Below are 19,355 nucleotides of genomic sequence, written 5' to 3'. Positions count from 1 at the left end.
TTTTGCATCCCTACCAGCAGATGGAGAAAGAGAACAAAACTTCGAGGTATTGCTACATATCTGAGCGTGCCACCTGCAGTCCCTCAGTACTGACCTGTACCCAAGCCATAGAGTAGCTACCATTCCCCCTTTCAGGGCGAACAGGAAACAGGGTTGGAACTCCCCTGAACTGGAGCCTCTCATACTTCCAGAAAAAAACAAAACAACAACTCTCAACTTATGTGCAGATTACAAACATCTCTGATATAAGGTGTAAACCACCACCAGGATATTCAGTCTTTCGGCAGCAAAGGGATGGGTGTCTGGACTGATCTGTGGTATTACAGTAATGAAAATTAGCAGGTAAGAACCAAATTTTCTTTTCCTGTTCATACTCAGACCAATCCAGACAAGTGGGTTGTACCTAAGCACCCCTAAACTGGGCAGGTACCCGAAAGACCCACATGCAGAACACTTTCACCAAAAGTTGCATCTTCCTGCGCCCGAACATCCAATTGGTAATGCTTGGTGAAAGTATGAAGCGAGGACCACATCGCAGTCCTACATATCTCCTGGAGAGACACCAGCTGACAGTCCACCCAAGAGGCTGCCTGTGCGCTCTTGGTAGAATGTGCTCTCAGGCCTACTGGAATTTCGTAACCCTTACAAATATAAGCCGAGCAAATAGCCATCGAGATAAAACTTTTAAAGCTGCGCTCTCTCCTTTCTTTGCTCCACCAAACAATGCAAACAGGTGAGCCGACCGCCGAAAACTGTTAGTGACCTTCAGATAGCACAACAGAGCTTCAGATAGCACAACAGAGTTCGATGCACATCCGGTAGATGAAGATCTCTATCCTGCGGGGACTCCCTAGACTACTCCGGAAACACCGGAAGTTCTACTGTCTGATTCCTATGGAAGGAAGAAACACCTTCAGCAAGAAAGAGGGGACAGTACACAATGTCACCCTGTCATTAGAAATACGCAAAAAAGAATCCCTACAAGACAGAACCTGAAGCTCTGAAATCCATCTGGCTAAACATATGGCCACCAGAAAACTGGCTTCAAAGTCAGATCCTTCGAAGACACTCGTCTTAAAGGTTCAAAGGGTGCCTCACAGAGCACCCACAAAACTAAACTGAAGTTCCAATCCAGGCACTATTTCTGAACCAGAGGATGCAAATGCTTAACCCCTTTCAGGAATCGAACCACATCAGGATGAGAGGCCAAAGACTTCCCCCATAACTTCCCCCTAAGCAACCCCAGGCTGAAACCTGGACTTGGAGCAAACTATAGGCTAGTCCCTTAGACAACCCCTGCTGTAGAAAGACCAAAATGTGAGGGATGCCCACAGCAAGAGGATCCAGCTGTTGTTGAAGACACCAGGACTCAAATACCTTCCGGACCCTGACATACGCCATAGAAGTAGATGGTCTCCTAGCCTGGAATAATGTGGAAATTACTAGTTCTGAATATCCTTTCAGGCACAACCGTCACCTCTCAAAAGCCAAGCCGTGAGACAAAAGTGATCCTCCTGATCCAAAAATATGGGTCCTTGCCGCAGCAACCCTGGCAAGTGAGCCAACCTGAGAGGCCCCTCTATCGCAAGATACCCTAGATCCGCAAACCATGGCCGACGTGGCCACTCCAGTGCCACCAGCACCACCTTCCCTGGATGCATCTCTATGCGCCATAAAACTTGACCGATGAGTGGCCAAGGAGGAAACATGTACAGCAGAACTCCCGTTGGCCGCGGGCACACTATAGCATCCAGCCCTTCCAAGCCGATCTCCCTTCTGTGACTGAAAAATCTTGCCAACTTTGCATTGGCACGCACGGCTATGAGATCCAGCTGAGGAACGCCCCACCTGGCAGAAATATGATCCCAAGCATCCGAGGAAAACTCCCATTCTCCCGGATCTAGTTGTTGCCTGCTAAGGAAATCCACTTGCACGTTGTCGACTCCCATGACGTGAGATGCCACTATTCCTTCGAGGTGACATTCCGTCCACACAAACAGTTGCTGAGCCTCCACAGCCACCGTGTGACTCCTCGTCCCTCCTTGATGATTGATGTATGCCACTGTTGTTGCATTGTCTGAGAAAATTTGAAACATCTAACCTTTGATCCAGGGCAGAAAAATCTCCAGGGCCCTGTGGACTGCCCTAGTTTCCAGATGATTGATAGACCAGGACACCTCCGCTGTTGACCAAAGACCCTGGGCAGACCATCCCAGGTGCACCGCCCCCCAACCCTTGAGGCTGTTGTCTATGGTCACCACCACCCAGTCCGGGGCCTCCAGATCCACTCCCTTTTTCAGGTTGTGTCGAGAGAGCCACCACGAAAGAATGGACCTGGATTCTCTTAGAAGAGGTAAAGGCATGTGATATTCCTCCAACATCGGATTTCACCTGGACAAGAGCGCCTTTTGCAAAGGTTGCATGTGAGCAAAGGCCCCAAAACCAAATCCAATGTCGAGGTTATTGAGCCCAGAACCTGCAAATAATCCCAGACCTTTGGTACTGACAGGCATAACAGGCACGTCACCTGCGCCTACAAGTTTGACAATCTGTCTGCTCTCAGAAACACCCTGCCTTTCTGGGTTTTGAAGTGTGCTCCCAGATACTCCAATGACTGGGTCAGAACCAGGTGACTCTTCGATACATTTATCACCCAACCCAGTGAATTCAAGGTGTCTATCACTCGCTAGATGGAACTGCACTCTTCCTCCATCTTTGCCCGAATAAGCCAATCTAGATATTGATGGACTAAAATCCCCTCTCTTCTCAAGGCTGCCGCCACCACGAACATCATCGTCGTGAAGGTTCTGGGCGCCATAGCCAACTCAAAAGGGGAGCCCATAACTGTAAGTGCTGCCCCAGCACCATGAACTGCAGAAACGTCTGATGGTCCTTTTGAATGGGAATTCGGAGGTGAGCCTCAGTCAGGTAGAATGATGCCAGGAACTCTCCTCTGTGGACTGCTGCTATCACTATTCGCAACATCTCCATGCAAAATCACGAGCCCTGTAAGGCTACGTTTACCTTTTGCAAGTCTAGAATGGGATGGAAGGTGCTCTCCTTTTTTGGAACTACGAAATAAACAGAGTACCTCCCCTGTCCTTGCTTGACCAGCGGGACTGGAACTATTGTGTTCAAGCTTGGTAAACTCTACAGAGTCCCCCCTTCTGCTTATCATTTGCTTCAAGACGAGTAGTGGGACTCTAGAAAGGCCTCCCTGACTGGGCGCGAAAATTCTAAGGCGTAGCCATCTCTTACTACCTCCAGAACCCACTGGTCCAAGGTAATCTTGGCACATTCCTCGTAAAAGCAGGACAATCTGCCCCCTACTGCTTCCACGGAGGAGTGGATGACCCTGACTTCACTGCACGGACTTTCCTCCTCTGGACCCGAACTAGCACCATTCCTCAAGGATCTGTGGGTACCCCAAAAGGACTACTATCGTCCCAAAGACTGTTTCGGCCCCGAAACTGTGGAACCCTTACCTGAAGGGAACCACCGTGAATCCCGAAAACGGGACTGGGACGGAAAAACCTTTGTATTAGTCCTCTTATCCTCAGATCCCCCAGTCTTCATCAACTGATCCAAATCCTCCCCAAACAGGAGCTTCCCTTTAAAGGGATTATTACATAGTTGGGATTCGGACCGCATGTCTGCCGACCAACTGTGCAACCACAAAAGTCTGCGTGCCGCCATCGCCAAGATCATGTCCCTGGTGGAAGTACGCACAAAGTCATACAGCACATCTGCCACATAAGCCACTCCAGCCTCCAGACACGCCGACTGACCCCAGTTGAAAACTACTCTTGCGCTTTCTGAACCCAGCACAAGCAGGCACGCTGCATTGTACTGCCACAAACCGCGGCACAGAGGCTTAAGGCAGAAACCTCAAACATGCACTTTAATTGAATCTCCAACTTGTGGTTTTGCATATCCTTCAGAGCAGCTGAGCCTGCTACTTGGAATCGCAGTCTTCTTGGTCACCGCAGAAACTGCCACATCCACCTTAGGAACCCTTAGGAGATCCAGGGTCTCCTCCATCAATGGGTAAAGCTTTGCCTTTGCCCTACCGACTTTCAAGCCCACCTCCAGGAAGTCCCATTCCCAGCTTACCAGCTTCTGAATTTTCTTAGGCAATGGGAAGGCACTAGGAGGACTATGCAGCCCATCTAGGACCGGATTCACTCCAATATCAGTTTCTTCCTGAGCCATCTTAACCCCTAACTCCTCCAACACCTAAGGAATGAGGGGACACAGCTCCTCCTTCTTAAACAGGAGGACCACCCGAGGGTCATCCCCCTCAGTCACCAGAACCTCATCCGGATCAGGGTCATCCTTGTTAGTATCAAGATCAGTATTCGGACCCGTGCCCACATCTGGCCGTGCGGGGACATAGGATCCTCCTGCAGATCATCTGAGTCATCCAAAACTCTTGGGTCGCCCTCGGTTCCTGTGCGAGCCAGACCCAGGTGACTCAGCAGATCTCCAGAACCTCCCACAGAAACCATCCTTGGCCTCTTGGAAGAATGGCCTGGCTGGCCATTCTGGGTGTCTTCCTTCCTGCTCCCTTTCTTGCCAGGAAGGCCCTATGCAGAAGCAGGAGAAAATCCGGAGAAAACTCCTCCGGATCCTCAGCCCCCTGAGCGAGCAGACTTTCATCCGACTCCCCTCCCCCATCCTGATCCTCCTTAGTACTCTGAACTACAGGGAAGAGGGGAACCTCCAGGCTCCTTGAAGGCTAGGGGTCCGAATGCGATCCCCCGTGGGTGCAGCTGAAAAGAAAATTATTACTTACCTGCTAATTTTCGTTCCTGTAGTACCATGGATCAGTCCAGACAGTGGGTTATGTCCCCAATCCAGCAGATGGAGTCAGTCAAAGCTTCGAGGGGGCGTCACCATTAGTGCTACTACCCCCTCTGCAGGAGTTCAGTATCGAGTATATCAAAGCCCGAGTAAACAAAGAACCCCCAGATTGGATCAAGTTTAAGTAACGGCGAAAACAGCCGCATAACCTAAGCAACAAAACCGTACCCGTCCCACCAACGGGTGGGAGGTCAAGAGGTCAGCGTGTCACCCCCAAAACGGAACTGTGACAAACAGTGAAAAAGAAACTGAGAAAATCGTGAGAGACAGAAAATACTCCCGTCCCGTAGCGGTAAAACCGTCGAGCAGGAATAGGACCCAAATGCGGTGGGCGTCTGGACTGATCCATGGTACTACAGGAACGAAAATTAGCAGGTAAGTAATAATTTTCTTTTCCCTGTACGTACCTGGATCAGTCCAGACAGTGGGATGTACCCAAGCATCCCTAAATCGGGTGGGGTCCTGCGAGACCCGCTCGTAGAACCTGCTCCCCAAAGTGTCCAGAGACCGAGGACGCGAGGTGAAGACGATAGTGTCTCGAGAACGTGTGTAACGACTTCCAGGTGGCCGCTCTACAGATTTCTTGAGATGAGACTGAGCGGGTCTCCGCCCAAGAGGCCGCCTGAGAGCGTGTAGAATGCGCTACAATACCGGGCGGGGGAGTCCGCCCCACCCCAATGTAGGAAGCGGCAATGCCAGCCTTCAACCATCTGGCAACGGTCGCCTTCGAGGCCTGGGCGCCCTTCCGAGGGCCGGACCAGAGGACGAAGAGATGGTCAGAAGTCCTGAAATCATTCGTAGCCTCCAGATAGAGGCGCAGGGTGCGCTTGACGTCCAGAAGCCGGAGAGACCTCGGCTCCGAAGAGGAGAAGGAAGGAAGCTCCACCGTCTGATTCACATGGAACGCGGACACCACCTTCGGGAGAAAGGAGGGAACAGTGCGAATCGAAACCCCGGAATCCGAGAACCGGAGATAGGGCTCTCTGCACGACAGGGCCTGCAGCTCCGAGATGCGCCGAGCGGAGCAGATAGCCACCAGAAACACCACCTTGAGAGTGAGATCCTTGATTGTCGCATTCCGCAGTGGTTCAAACGGAGGTCCCGACATGGCCCGTAGCACCAGGTTGAGACTCCAGGAGGGACAAGGATTCCGCACCGGCGGACGCATGTGCTTGACACCCTTGAGAAAACGGAGAATATCCGGGTGTTGTAGCCGAGAACCAAGGGCGGCCACCTGAACCCGGAGTGAGTTGTAGGCAAGCCCCTTGTCCACCCCTGCTTGCAGAAACTGAAGGATCTGAGGAACCGAAGCCTCAGTGGGACTCGTGTCCAGTCCGGCACACCACAGCTCGAACACCTTCCAGACCCGCACATAGGCTACCGACGTCGAAGTCTTCCGAGAGCGCAGCAGCGTTGACACTACCGCCTCCTGGTAGCCCCGGCGCCGAAGGCGGTGCCTCTCAAAAGCCAAGCCGCAAGACAGAAGAGTTCTGCCTGGTCGAAAAATACCGGGCCTTGGTTAAGGAGGCGGGGGAGATGTCCCAGACGGATGGGTCCGTCGATCACCAGTTGAAGCAGGTCCGCAAACCAAGGTCGTTTTGGCCATTCCGGAGCGACGAAGATCACCGGTCCCTGGTGGGCCTCTACGTGGCGGAGTAGTCTTCCCACCAGTGGCCACAGCGGGAACGCGTATAGAAGCAGGTTGGCCGGCCACGGGAGTACGAGAGCGTCCACGCCCTCCGCTCCTCGCTCTCTCCGGCGGCTGAAGAACCGGGGAGCCTTGGTGTTTTGTGCGGACGCCATGAGATCCAGGTGGGGGGATCCCCACCGCCGGACGAGCAGCTGCATCGCCTCGTCGGAGAGGGACCATTCCCCGGGATCCAAGAGCTGACGGCTGAGGAAATCCGCTTGTACGTTGTCCACGCCTGCGATGTGCGAGGCCGCCAGGCGGGCCAGATGCCGCTCCGCCCACTGCATCAGTAACTCTGCCTCGAGCGCGACCTGCGGACTGCGAGTGCCGCCCTGTCGGTTGATATAGGCCACTGTCGTCGCATTGTCCGATAAGATCCTGACCTCCCGGTTCCGGAGGAGTGGCAGGAAGTGCTGGAGCGCTAATCTGACCGCTCTGGTCTCCAGGCGATTGATGGACCACTTCGATTCCTCCACGGACCACGTCCCTTGCGTGGTGCTGCGGTCGCAGACCGCTCCCCAGCCTACGAGACTGGTGTCGGTGGTTACCACGACCCAATTTGGCAGATCGAGGGACATGCCGCGGGCCAAATTCTCCGGATTCATCCACCAGGCCAGACTGTTCCTGGCAAACTGCGGCAGAGGGAGGAGCACCTGGTAGTCCTGCGAGAGCGGCTTCCAACGGGATAGAAGTGCCCTCTGTAGAGGCCGGAGGTGCGCAAATGCCCAAGGGACCATGTCGATGGTGGAACCCATCACCCCTAGGAGCTGCAGATAGTCCCAGGCGGTGGGAACCGATAACGCAGAGAACCGCTGTATGTGTTCCCGCAGGGCTTGCGCCTTGTCCTGACGTAGGAAAACCGCGCCCAGACGGGTGTCGAAGGTCGCCCCCAAGAAGTCCAAGCGTTGCGAGGGTACCAGGGAGCTCTTGGAGAAGTTCACCACCCATCCCAGAGACTGCAGGAACTCTATGACTCTGGTCACAGCCGCCTGGCCATGCCGAAAAGACTTCGCACGAATGAGCCAATCGTCCAGGTAAGGATGAACTAGAATCCCCTCCTTCCGCAAGGAAGCCGCTACCACCACCATGATCTTGGTGAAGGTGCGCGGAGCCATTGCTAGCCCAAACGGGAGAGCCACAAACTGGAAATGTTGATCCAGGATCTTGAACCGTAGAAGACAGTGATGCTCCCGGCGAATGGGGATGTGGAGGTAGGCCTCCGTCAGGTCCAAGGAGGCCAGGAATTCCCCGCGATGCACCGCCGCGATCACCGACCGCAGCGTTTCCATGCGGAACCAAACCACCCGGAGTGATTTGTTGACTTCCTTCAAGTCCAGGATGGGCCGGTAGGATCCGTCCTTCTTTGGAACCACGAAGTAGATGGAATAATGGCCCGAGCCCACCTCTCCGAAGGGCACGGGCGCAATGGCGCCTATCTCCCAAAGTCTGTCCAGGGTCAACTGCACCGCCCTTCGCTTGGTGTCCGAGCCGCAAGGGGAGAATATGAACCGTCCCTTTGGAGCGCGGACAAACTCCAACGCGTAACCTTGTCCGATGGTATCCAAGACCCACTGGTCCGTGGTGATCCGCGCCCACTCCTCGTAGAAGAACGCCAGCCGTCCCCCGATCCTGGGGACGGCGGAGTGGGCGAGCTGAACATCATTGAGAGGACTTGGGAGAGGGTTGCCCAGCTGTGGAAGCGGGACGCGCTGGGCGGCGCCCGCGAAAGGAGCGGGACCAGGGCTGAGACCTGGGGGCAGAGGGCCTGGCTGGCGCCGGTCTGTAGTTCCGATAGCGCCGTTGCGCCCTGGTCCGAGAGGACGGAAACGCCCTGGTGGAGCGATATCTGTCTTCCGGCAGGCGATGAACCGCGTTTTCCCCCAGCGACTTGATGATTTGATCCAAATCCTCCCCGAACAGAAACTTGCCCCTGAATGGCAGGGAGCCCAGACTCGACTTGGAGGAGGTATCCGCCGCCCAGTTGCGGAGCCATAGGAGGCGGCGTGCCGCTACTACCGAGGCCATGGAGCGGGCGAGGACCCGAAACAGGTCGTAGGAGGCGTCAGCCCCATAGGCAACCGCAGCTTCCAGTCTATCCGCCTGGGCGGCCTCCCCAGGCGGTAGGACCTGAGAGGTGAGCAGCTGTTGCACCCAGAGGAGGCTGGCCCGCTGTGCCAGCGAACTACACATCACCGCTCGCAATCCTACCGCGGAGACCTCGAATACCCGCTTGAGGAAGACTTCCAACTTGCGATCTTGCGCGTCTCTTAAGGCCGCACCCCCGTCACTGGGATGGTCGTCCTCTTCGTGACCGCTGTCACCGCGGAGTCCACTTTAGGTACCTTGATAAGATTGAGAAAATCTTCAGGCAGCGGATAAAGCCCCTCCATGGTCCGGCTGCCCTTAAAGGAAGCTTCCGGGGCATCCCACTCCCCGGTGAGAAGCTGCAGGAAAGACTCGTGAATGGGAAAGGCCCGAGCTCTCGGCCTCCGGGCTGCCAAGACCGGATCCCCCTTCTTTGAGGAAGTGACCACAGCGGGCGCTACGGGAGCGGGCGGCTCCGGCGGTGGATCGAGGTCCAACTCCTTAATAACTTGTGGCAGTAGGTCATCCAGCTCTTCCCGCTGGAACAGACGCAGCGTGTGCGGATCATCACCCTCTGAGGTGGAGTCTCCTTGACCAGGATCCGCCGGGTCCGATCCAGGGGAACCTGGTCCTGTGCCCGCTGCCCCCGAGCCCACCGGGAGCCGGGCGCGAGCGGTAAGTGGAGGGGCCCCCACACCCGCCGGAGCGGGGGGGGCCTGGGAAGGTGGCGAGGGCCGCAGTATCTTGCTTGGAGGAGGTCCCGTGGGAGCATCAAGGCCCTGCAGATATGCCGTGTGCATCAAAAGGATAAACTCCGGGGAAAACCCCAGCCTACCCGAGGGGGGCTCCGAGGGGGGGGGGCCCGGGGAGACCTGCCCCTGCGGGGCTGCCTCCGGGTCCGATACTGGAAATAAACGTGGAGGAGATTCCCCTGCATCCCCGGCCCCAAGCGCTGCCTGTTCCCCTTCAGGGCGCACAGTATGTAATATGGCCGCCGTTCCCGCCAGGAATGGGGGAGGGGCCGGCCCACGCCGCCCGGGCAAGCCTGCCAAAAGAGGAAAATCATTGAGGGGCCGCGAGGTGCCTTCCCCCCCGGGGAGACACCTCGCACAGATGCCCTCCCTCGAGATCCGCGAGCCCGGCTCGCCGCAAGCAGCGCAGCGCGCTGGCCGCGGCATCGGAGCCGTCAAGGGAACGGTCCCGGCAGGCAAAAACAACACCCGGCAGAGCCTCGGGGGGGGGCTGAGAGCGGAAACGCCGCTGCGGGGGGGCCCGGACGGCCTGCACAACCCGCCAACAGACGAAAACGGCACCGCGGGGGGGCCTCCTGGCCGCGCGACCCGCCAACGACGAACTCCCTGCCTGCCTCCGCAGCCCACGAGGAGCCGCGAAAATGGCCGCGGGCAAGGGAGAGAACACAGAGGGGCAGGTCCTACTGGCCTCCGCGAGCCCCTCCGTCGAAGAAAAGCTGCAGGGAAAGAAACAGAAAAACAACACTGCACTTACCCCGCTCGCAACGAGAGAAGGAAAAAGGCAGACAAACACAGAGGGAAGCCACGCCTCCCAATTAGAACCCTCTAACTCACTTTACTGCTTTTTTTTTTTTTTTTTTTTTAAACAAAACTTGATCCAAAAAGAAGTAGGCAGAAAGAAACCAGAAAAGGAATACAAGAAATACAAGAAAAGCCTAAGGTAATCGGGAGCAACCCGGATTCCCTACTCGCATCTGCTGGAGTCAGAAGATACTGAACTCCTGCAGAGGGGGTAGTAGCACTAATGGTGACGCCCCCTCGAAGCTTTGACTGACTCCATCTGCTGGATTGGGGACATAACCCACTGTCTGGACTGATCCAGGTACGTACAGGGAACCAGTGGATCCCCTCAGAACCTTAGCCGTGGCCCCCAAAGACCTGGAGGCCCTCTCTTCCCCTGACATGTAGCCACTACAGAGAGTGCGGGAATTGAGCCTCACTGACCAGAGCCTGCACGACTTGCATGTTGCCATGTCTGTTTTCAGCACCATCACCCACGCAGCTGCTAACGACACAATCGCAGCCTAAGCATGCCAATGCCCCAAAGCAGGCCATACACATGGCTGAGTTACTGAACCGCGCGGTTGTGTCAGCCTGAGTGGCACGCAGTACACCTGCTCTGCACAGTTGGCTTCCTCACTGGGGAAAAACCAACAGCACTTCATCTTTTTCTCCCTCCTGTTGATCCCAGGCAGTTCCCATCAACGAGACGCCCCAGTTCCCGAGCCACAGACTGAATCTCCTAATCTGATAACAACTTTTTTTTTTAACAATTTAAAAGAAACAAAAACAGAATTACTTCCCTGACCAGAAGACAGCGGCTCACAGGAGGAGACCTCAGAGGCAGAGAGGGAGCCAGTCCCCTGGCTATCAAGGCTTCCAGAAGCAGTGGGCTACAGCAGGCAGAGGTTTCCAACCCCCAGGTCGCCCGGCTCAACCCAAGGGATGGTCCACAAAGATACCTAACATCTCAGGGAGCTTCAATCCAACTTCCTAAATCCAAATCTTTTCTCTCTCTATTTTTCTTTTTTCTGTCAGCTTCATGTTTGCACCCCTACCATCTGCTGGAGACAGAGAAATACTGAGGGACTGCAAGTGGCACTTTTTGGATATGTAGCAGTGCCTCAAAGTTTTGTTCTCTGGGTCCATCTGCTGTAGGGATGCAAAACCCACTTGTCTGGACTGATCTGGGGTATGAACAGGAACAGTTGCCTCACTGCAGTAGCAAGTCAGAGGACCATCACAGAATGATGCGACATCCTTTCCTCACACTCCAGGCTAGTGGATATACAGTGTTTACTCTGGTATAACATTTTTCAAACAATCACATACCATATAGCATGGACTACAATCAGACCTCAATAGAAGTTTATTACCCAGAGATTCCAGTTTTCCTTGCAGAAATGCACTTACCTTTTCAAGGTCAGCTAACTTTCCCATCCACTCCTTAAAAACAAAACACAGCTGATAATAAGAGCTTAAAATATCATTTACTAGAAAATGTAAAAAGTGTTGTTTATCTTACAAAGCAGGCAAAATTATAGAATTTCATTTACAAAACAATATTTTAAACAGGACACTAGTCAGTGTCCCAATGTATTGCTTGTACCCCACATACGTGTCATGGGATAATACAAATGATCAGCAATACCAAGTACAAGACCAACATTAAATTTATTGCACCTGTACCCCCTGCCCATAAGAAACAAAAATCGCTCAGAAAGTCTACATGATATATTCTCAGTTACATGTAGGTTTCTGGGAGATTTATTCCTATATCCTTATATTACCTGGTCTTTTTTTCCTAAAGCTAAAGCCATTCCTTCTGCCATCTTTGCTTGGCTGGTCTGGTATAGTTCATTCTGTTCTTGGAGCTTCCTCATTGAAGCTAAGAAAAAGAAGACATACAACCTAAAGTTTTATGAGATGTAAAAAGTGGCATTTCTATAGTCAGCATCTTTTTAAACTTAAGCAAGCAAGGAACTAAGGTTCAAGTAAATGTGTCTTATAACATTTTACTATTGAGAAAATAAATAATCAAGAAGCAAATCAGAAGCAGATTGTCAGAGGAAACAGGAGGACATGCTACTTAAGGTCAAATTTAGACTTACCTGCTAATTTCCTTTCCTTGAGTCCTGCCAGACCAGTCGGTTATACTCTCTTACCAGCAGATGGAGGCAGAGAGCAACTGGTTTGTTGATGTCAGCTTATATAGGATTCCGTGCTTACCTCAGCCTCCAGTATTTCTGTAACAAGTTTCAATCAAATATATCCTCCCCAAGAAACCCTCACCAGAGGCTTCTCAGGGACAGGAACATCTAAATCTCAAACCTCAGGGGCCAACACAATGTCTCATAGAAAAGAACTGTAATATAACAACTATTTACAGTAAAATTCTTCAGTAAGTTTGAGAACACGCCTCAGTAACATTACTGTATGCACAACAGATGGGATCAGCTGATGTAACCAGAAGACTGGGGGGTGGGGGGGGGGGGAGGGCTCCGGACTGATCTGACAGGATTCAAGGAAAGGAAATTAGCAGGTAACATTACATATTTCATCTGCCTTAGCGTCCTTGATAGACCAGTCCAGATGAGTGAGATGTATTAAAGCCATTCCTCAGACTCTGTGGAATCCTGCAAGACCTGCTCTCAGAAAGCCTGAGCCAAATGCGACATCCTCTGCTACTCAAGACATCCAAATGGTAATGCTTTGTGAACGAAGGCAAGGGGGCCAAATTACTGACCTACAAATCTCCAAGGGAAAAAGACTAGTTGTAGTTCTGCCCAAGAAGAATCTTGGCCCCTGGTAGAATGAGCCCTCAATCCTCTAGAAGAAGCCATCCCCTTAGAAATGTAAACGAAACAGATAGCTTTCTTAATTCAATGGGCTTGAAAGCCACCTCCCCTTTCCTTGGCCCACTAAAAAGGACAAATGATCCAACTTCTTGATGGAGCTGGACACCTTCAAAGAATGCAGTACTCTGCATATGTCAAACCAGTGAAGCTCTTCACTACTTTCTCCTGATGAATCCCTCCTGAAAAATGGGAGAAACTTCATCTGGTTCAGGTGAAACTGCAAAATCACCTCAGGAAAAAAGGAGGGTACAATACAGACATATACCACTTCCTCAGAGAACCCCCAAAATGTTTCCCTACAAGAGAGCTTGTAGCAACAAAATCTTTTTCACTGAACAAATTGCTATCAAAAACGCTGTCTTCAGAGTTAATTCTTTCAGAGATACTTTCTTAAGGGGTTCAAAAGGAGTGCCAGACAAAAAATTTTAAAGCCAAATATAGATTCCATAAAAGAACTAGTTCTCTAGGAGGGAGGGAAGGGGGGTGGGCATATATGCTTCACCCGCTTCAAGAAATGCAAGGCATTTCTTGAAGCAGAACTCTTTCCTTACAGCAAGCAAAAGCTGCCACCTGCACTTTAAGGGAATTAACTCCTAGTTCCTTCTCCAGACCTTCTAGTAAAAAAGTTTAAGATTGATACCACTGACACTTCCATTGTGACAAACCTCTGTCTGCACACCAAGCATAAAAAACCTTCTACATCCTCACATAAGCTAGCTGGTAAAAGAGTGGAAACCACTTTTTCAGGGTAACTTTTCTTCGTTAGACATGTCCTCTCAATGGCCATGCAGTAAGAGAGAATGGATATGGATTTTCGCAAACGACTGGACACAGAAGCAGAAAGCCCCTTTTTTGTGGCAATCTAAAGGCCTCTCCCTCCTTGATGCTCATCAAATCTGCATACCAGGGGTGACAGTGCCAATCTGGTGCCTCCAGAATCACTAGATTCCAGAATCCAGCTATCTTCTGTAGGACCTGACCCACTAGAAGTGGAGGAGAAGACAAAAGTCCATGGGAAGGCCAAGCATCCAGACCCTTCAAATCTTTTTCTCTTTTGTGGCTGAAGAACCAGTCCACCTTTGCACTCCTTCTTGTCATCATTAGATCCAGCAAAGCAATGAGGAATTCACTTCCTTAACCACCTGAGAACTCCTTGTACTGCCTTGGTGATTGACATATGCCACTATAGTGGCGTTGTCTGACAGAACTCGCACTGCTTGACTTTAAACCAGGTGAACAAATTCCTGCAAGTCTTTTCTTATGGCTCGTTTAATGATTTATGGACTAGCCAATGTTCAGCGGGCTCAATGTCCCATGTGCCACCTATCCTCAAACAGTGGGCACCCCCCAGCCAAACAGGCTGGTATCATTCATTAACATGACCCAATCCAAAGTCTCCAGGTCCATTCTCACCTCCAGATTCCTCACATCTTGCCATCAGTTCAAATTGCCCTGTGTCTACTCCAAGACCAGAAGTCTCAAAGAGTAAGAACATAAGATTTGCCTTTTGGGTCAGACCAAAGGTCCATCAAGCCCAGTATCCTGTTTTCAATAGTGGCCAATCCAGGTCATAAGTACTAGCAGGATCTCAAAAAGTTGATAAGATTCCATGCTGCTTATTCCTGGGATAAGCAGTGGATTTCCCCAAGTCCAACTTAATAATGGTTTAAGGACTCTTCTTCCATAATCTTTCCCAAACCTTTTTTTAAACCTAGCAACATTAAAATCTTTTACCACATCCTCTGACAACGAATTCCAGAGTTTAATGCTGCATTGAGTAAAAAATAATAATTTTCTCCTATTTGTCTTAAATGTATTTTTTAATAACTTCATTGTGTGTCCCCTAATCTTTGTACTTTATGAAAGAGTAAACAACCTATTTGCATTTACCTGTTCCACTCCACTCATTTTACAGACTTCTATCATATCTCTCCTCAGCCTTCTCGTCTCCAAGCTGAAGGGCCCTAACCTGTTTAGTCGTTCCTCATAGGGGAGTCATTCCATCCCTTTTATCATTTAGGTCACTCTTCTCTGTACCTTTTCTAATTCTGCTATTTCTTTTTAGAGATATGGTGACCAGAATTGTACATAATACTCAAGGTACGGTCTTACCATGGAGCAACACAGGCATATGGATTATTCTCCATTCCTTTCCTAATAATTCCTAGTATTTTATTTGCTGTCATGGCTGCTGCACACGGAGCCAATTTCAACACATTATCCACGACAATACCTAGATCCTTTTCCTGGGTGGCAACTTCCAATGTGGAATCTTGCATTGTGAGGCTATAATTTGTGATACCCTTTCCCTATGTGCATCACTTTGCACTTGTATACATTAAATGTTATTTGCCATTTGGATGCCCAGTCTCTCAGAGTCACAAGGTTTTCTTGCAATTTCTCACTTTCTCTGGTGATTTAAAAACTTTGACTAATTTTTTTTTATCATCAGCAAATTTGATCAGCTCATTTGTTCTCATCTCTAGGTTAGTTATAAATATGTTAAAAAGCACTAGTCTGCGCACAGATCCCTGGGGCACTCCACTATTTACCTTTCTCCATTGAGAAAACTGACCATTTAGCTCTACTCTGTTTTCTATCTTTTAACCAGATCTCAATCCATAATAGAACATTGCCTCCTATCCCATGACTTTTTAATTTCCTGAAGAATTTCACAAAGTACTTTATCAAACTCTTTCGAAAAATCCAGATGTAGTGTATCAGCTGGCTCACCTTTATCCACATCTTCAAAAAATGCAGGTGATTGGTGAGGTAAATCTTCTCTTGGCTAAATCCATTTTGGCTTTGCTCCATTTAACTATGACTATCTGTATGTACAGAAATTTTGTTCTTTATAATCATTTCAACCATTTTTCCCAGCACTGAAGTCAGGCTCACTGGTCTATAGTTTCCTAGAAAATCCCTGGAACCCTTTTTAAAAGGTTGACATTATGTTAGCCATCCTCCAATCTTCAGGTACTATAGCTGATTTTAATGATAGTAATCTGTAAACTAATAGGTCTGCAATTTCATTTTTTTCAGCACTTTGGGATGTATAACATCTGATTAGCTACTTTTCAGTTTGTCAATTTTTGACCTATTACATCACCAAGATTTGTTTCAGTTCCTCTGAATCATCTTCTTTAAATATCACTTCTGACATGGGTAATCTGCCTTATATCTTCCTCCTTGATGATTGAAGAAACATTTCATTTAATTTCTCTGCTATAGTCTTGCCTTCCCTTAAGTGTCCTTTTACCCCTTGATCATCTAATAGCCTAACTTACTTTCTTGCAGGCTTTTTGCTTCAAATGTACTTTAAAAAGTTTTTATTATGAGTTTTTGCTTCCACAGCAAGCTTCTTTTCAAATTCTGTCGTCTTTCTTATCAATGCTTTGCATCTTACTTGCCACTACTTATGCTGTTTCCTGTTTTCTTCATTTGGATCCCTTTTCCATTTTTTGAAAGATGTTCTTTTGGCTAAATTAATCTCTTACCTCACCTCCCTGATTACTTGAGACTGAGAGGACCACTGAGATAGGAGGATCTCTGCAGGGGAAGGATGTGCACTTTTGCCCAGGTACCAAGTACAGTGCTACCATTATGGATCCCAGGACATGAAAATAGTCCCATTTTGGGATTCCGATCCTGCATGAGAGAAAGTACACTTCAGAAGCTTCAGAATTCTCTCCTGTATCATTGATATCTGGCCACTGTTGAAGTGAACTCTCAGATATTCCAACTTGCTCTTTCCAAAGTTTACCACCCAGCCTGTTACAGTTGTATCACCCCGGTGGTGGAACAGTAGCTCTCTTCCTCGGATTTTGTTTAGATTAGTTAGGAATAAACTAAAATCTCCTCCTGGAAAAGGCTGCTGCCACCACTGTCAGCACCCCTTGAGAAGACTCTGGGAGTTATGGACAGCCCAAATGGAAGCACCCTGAACTGGAAATGACCCTCTGAGACAGCAAACCTCAGTAATCTCTGATCCTCCCTCCTGACAGGAATATAGAGGTATTTCTCTGTCAGGTCCAGAGAAGTCAGAAACTCTCCTTACATCACTGCCATTCTAACCAACCTCAAAGTTTCCATGCAGGACTGAGGCACTCTCAACCCCTTGTTGATATGCTTCAAATCCAGGATAGACTGCCACACACCGAGCTAAGGATTTCATCGTACTGACCACAATGACAAGATTCTTTTCCTGGGTGGTGACTCAATACAGAACCCAGCATAGTGTTTCCATAGTTAGAATTATTTTTCTCTAATCAGCATTACTGCCAGGACAAAAAGATATTTGGTGGGCTTTGAACTAGGATCTACCCGATCAGATGCTAGTGCGCTGTGAGTGAGGCTGCAAAGTGGCTTAAACTGTGTGAGCCTCAGACAATTTTTAACCAGGGACATGGCCCTGAAGATCTGGATTGGTCCCCAGGGTTCAAAAAGGTGTTGCTGGGAAAGGCCCAGTGTTCTGACAACTTAATGGCTGAGGGCTGTGCTGTGAAGCTGCTGCAAGAAAAATGCTTGCACTCTGGACAGAAATACTGGTGAATCAACCTGGTAGGATCAGACCTGGACTATTGCTCATAATGAGCAATGGATTGCTAGATCTGATTCAAAGCCACCTGTAAAGAAACTTGTATTTTGTAAAACCCTTGCATTCAAGTACAGAAGAGAACTGTGTTGTGTCTGGAGGGTGTGGGAAGGGGAGAGGGACCCTTAACCTGACAATCGCTACTTGTTGACATTACATTTAATCAGCCATTGAAATATCCAGTTTCCTAGTTAGGTAAGGTCCTTTTACAGTTCCTCAATCTGCTTGTGTTTTAATTACTTTGAATATTTGTGTCATCTGCAAATTTGATAACTTCATTTGTTGCTCCAGTACAGATCCCTGGGGGTGATCCACTATTTACCTCTTTCCATTGATAAAACTGACCATTTAGTCTTACTTTTTGTTTCCTACATTTTAACCAGTTACCAATCTTATTGACTTTTTAATTTTCTGAGGGCTGTCATAAGGAACTTTGTCAAATGCCTTCTGAAAATCCAAATACACTATATCAACTGGATCACTGACCTGATGAAGGGAGCATAGCTATTAGAAGCACACATATACTGAGTTAGTCTAATAAAAGGTCTCACCCACAACTTGTTTGTTGACCCTTATTTCTGCAGTTTGAATAGAAAAAAGGTAAATAGCAGGAAGCAATGTATGTCCAAAATGAGAGATTTAAAAATGGTTTTAGTTTTTTTCAGTTTGCATTTGTAAAGCCATGGTCAGCTTAATGTTTCTGCAGGCAGTGTTTACAAGATAGCAGACCAGCTCTGATGGCAAGCCTGTTGGCTCTGCAGCGTTATCAGGTGATTTTCAGCATGGAATGGACACTTTAAAGTAGTATCTTCTTCCAGAATCCATCAAACCAGTTAATGAATGGAAACCCTCCCCCCTATGGCCCCCAAACTTCCAAGTGCTCTGAAACAGCAAACCTACATTTAGTATTTTCATCATCTCCAGCAGGCTCAAAGCTCCATTATCAGTCCATTATAAAGGCAATGTTATTTTTGTTTTCATATTTGAAGAACCAATTCATCTGGCATTCAAAATTTTTATATTTTATCAACTGCCAAAAACAACTATTTTCAATGGCTTAAAAAAAAAATCAGTGTTGAATGGAAAAAAAAAAAAGCACAAAAAATATTATAGCACACAATACATATATAACCGTAAAAAGAAAAAGCTGACAATTTTTATCTGAGAAGTTATAAATAAAACACAAAAAAAAGAAATAAAGGAAGGCAGTAGAAAAAAAAATACGTACAATCCTGGTGTTTTTCTAATGCAATTTCAAGCTTCTCTTTTATCTTCTGCAGGTTTCGGACCTGCTCAGCGGAATCTTGGGTAAGGCAGGAGAAGTACAAACCAGGAAAAGACAGAGACAGACACACAAAAGGGGAAGGAAATAAAAAGAACAAAACAAAAAAAACAATACAAAATGATAAGTGGAAGATGCTAATGATTTTCTTCACCAGAAATCATTCCTGTTAAGGAACACTAGGCCAACCGCCTTGCCTTAACCATGAAAAACAAAATGCCATACACCTGGCCTATGGACCATTCAGAGAGGGAAATGGCTGAAAGAAATTAAATGATACTATGGTGCTGTCTCTGACACATGAAGGGAAGGCTGTCACTCAGTTCAGCTATGCCAGACGTAAATTCTCTCTCATATGCAAGACCTCAAGAGGGGAAAAAGTTATATGATATCAAAATGCCTGTGGCTATTCCTAATCATACCTTCCTTCAGCACATATGATTATTAACTA

At 48.9% G+C, this 19,355-nt stretch overlaps 1 protein-coding gene across 1 annotated transcript in view; it reads right to left on the bottom strand.

The window, feature by feature from the left end:
• Positions 1–19,355, bottom strand: part of GOLGA1 (golgin A1) — a 266,236-nt gene that overhangs the window by 224,339 nt on the left and 22,542 nt on the right. Inside the window, exons 4-6 of the mRNA XM_029610990.1 lie at positions 18,851–18,925; positions 11,961–12,058; positions 11,584–11,616 (exon numbers count right to left, since the gene is read on the bottom strand). Of these exons, the coding sequence (XP_029466850.1) occupies positions 11,584–11,616; positions 11,961–12,058; positions 18,851–18,925 (206 nt within the window). The remainder of the gene's footprint in view (positions 1–11,583; positions 11,617–11,960; positions 12,059–18,850; positions 18,926–19,355) is intronic.

Source organism: Rhinatrema bivittatum, chromosome 8 (assembly GCF_901001135.1).
Source record: "Rhinatrema bivittatum chromosome 8, aRhiBiv1.1, whole genome shotgun sequence".
Taxonomy (NCBI): domain Eukaryota; kingdom Metazoa; phylum Chordata; class Amphibia; order Gymnophiona; family Rhinatrematidae; genus Rhinatrema; species Rhinatrema bivittatum.
Note: the sequence above shows the minus strand (reverse complement) of the source record. Positions and strands in the feature narration are given on the sequence as shown.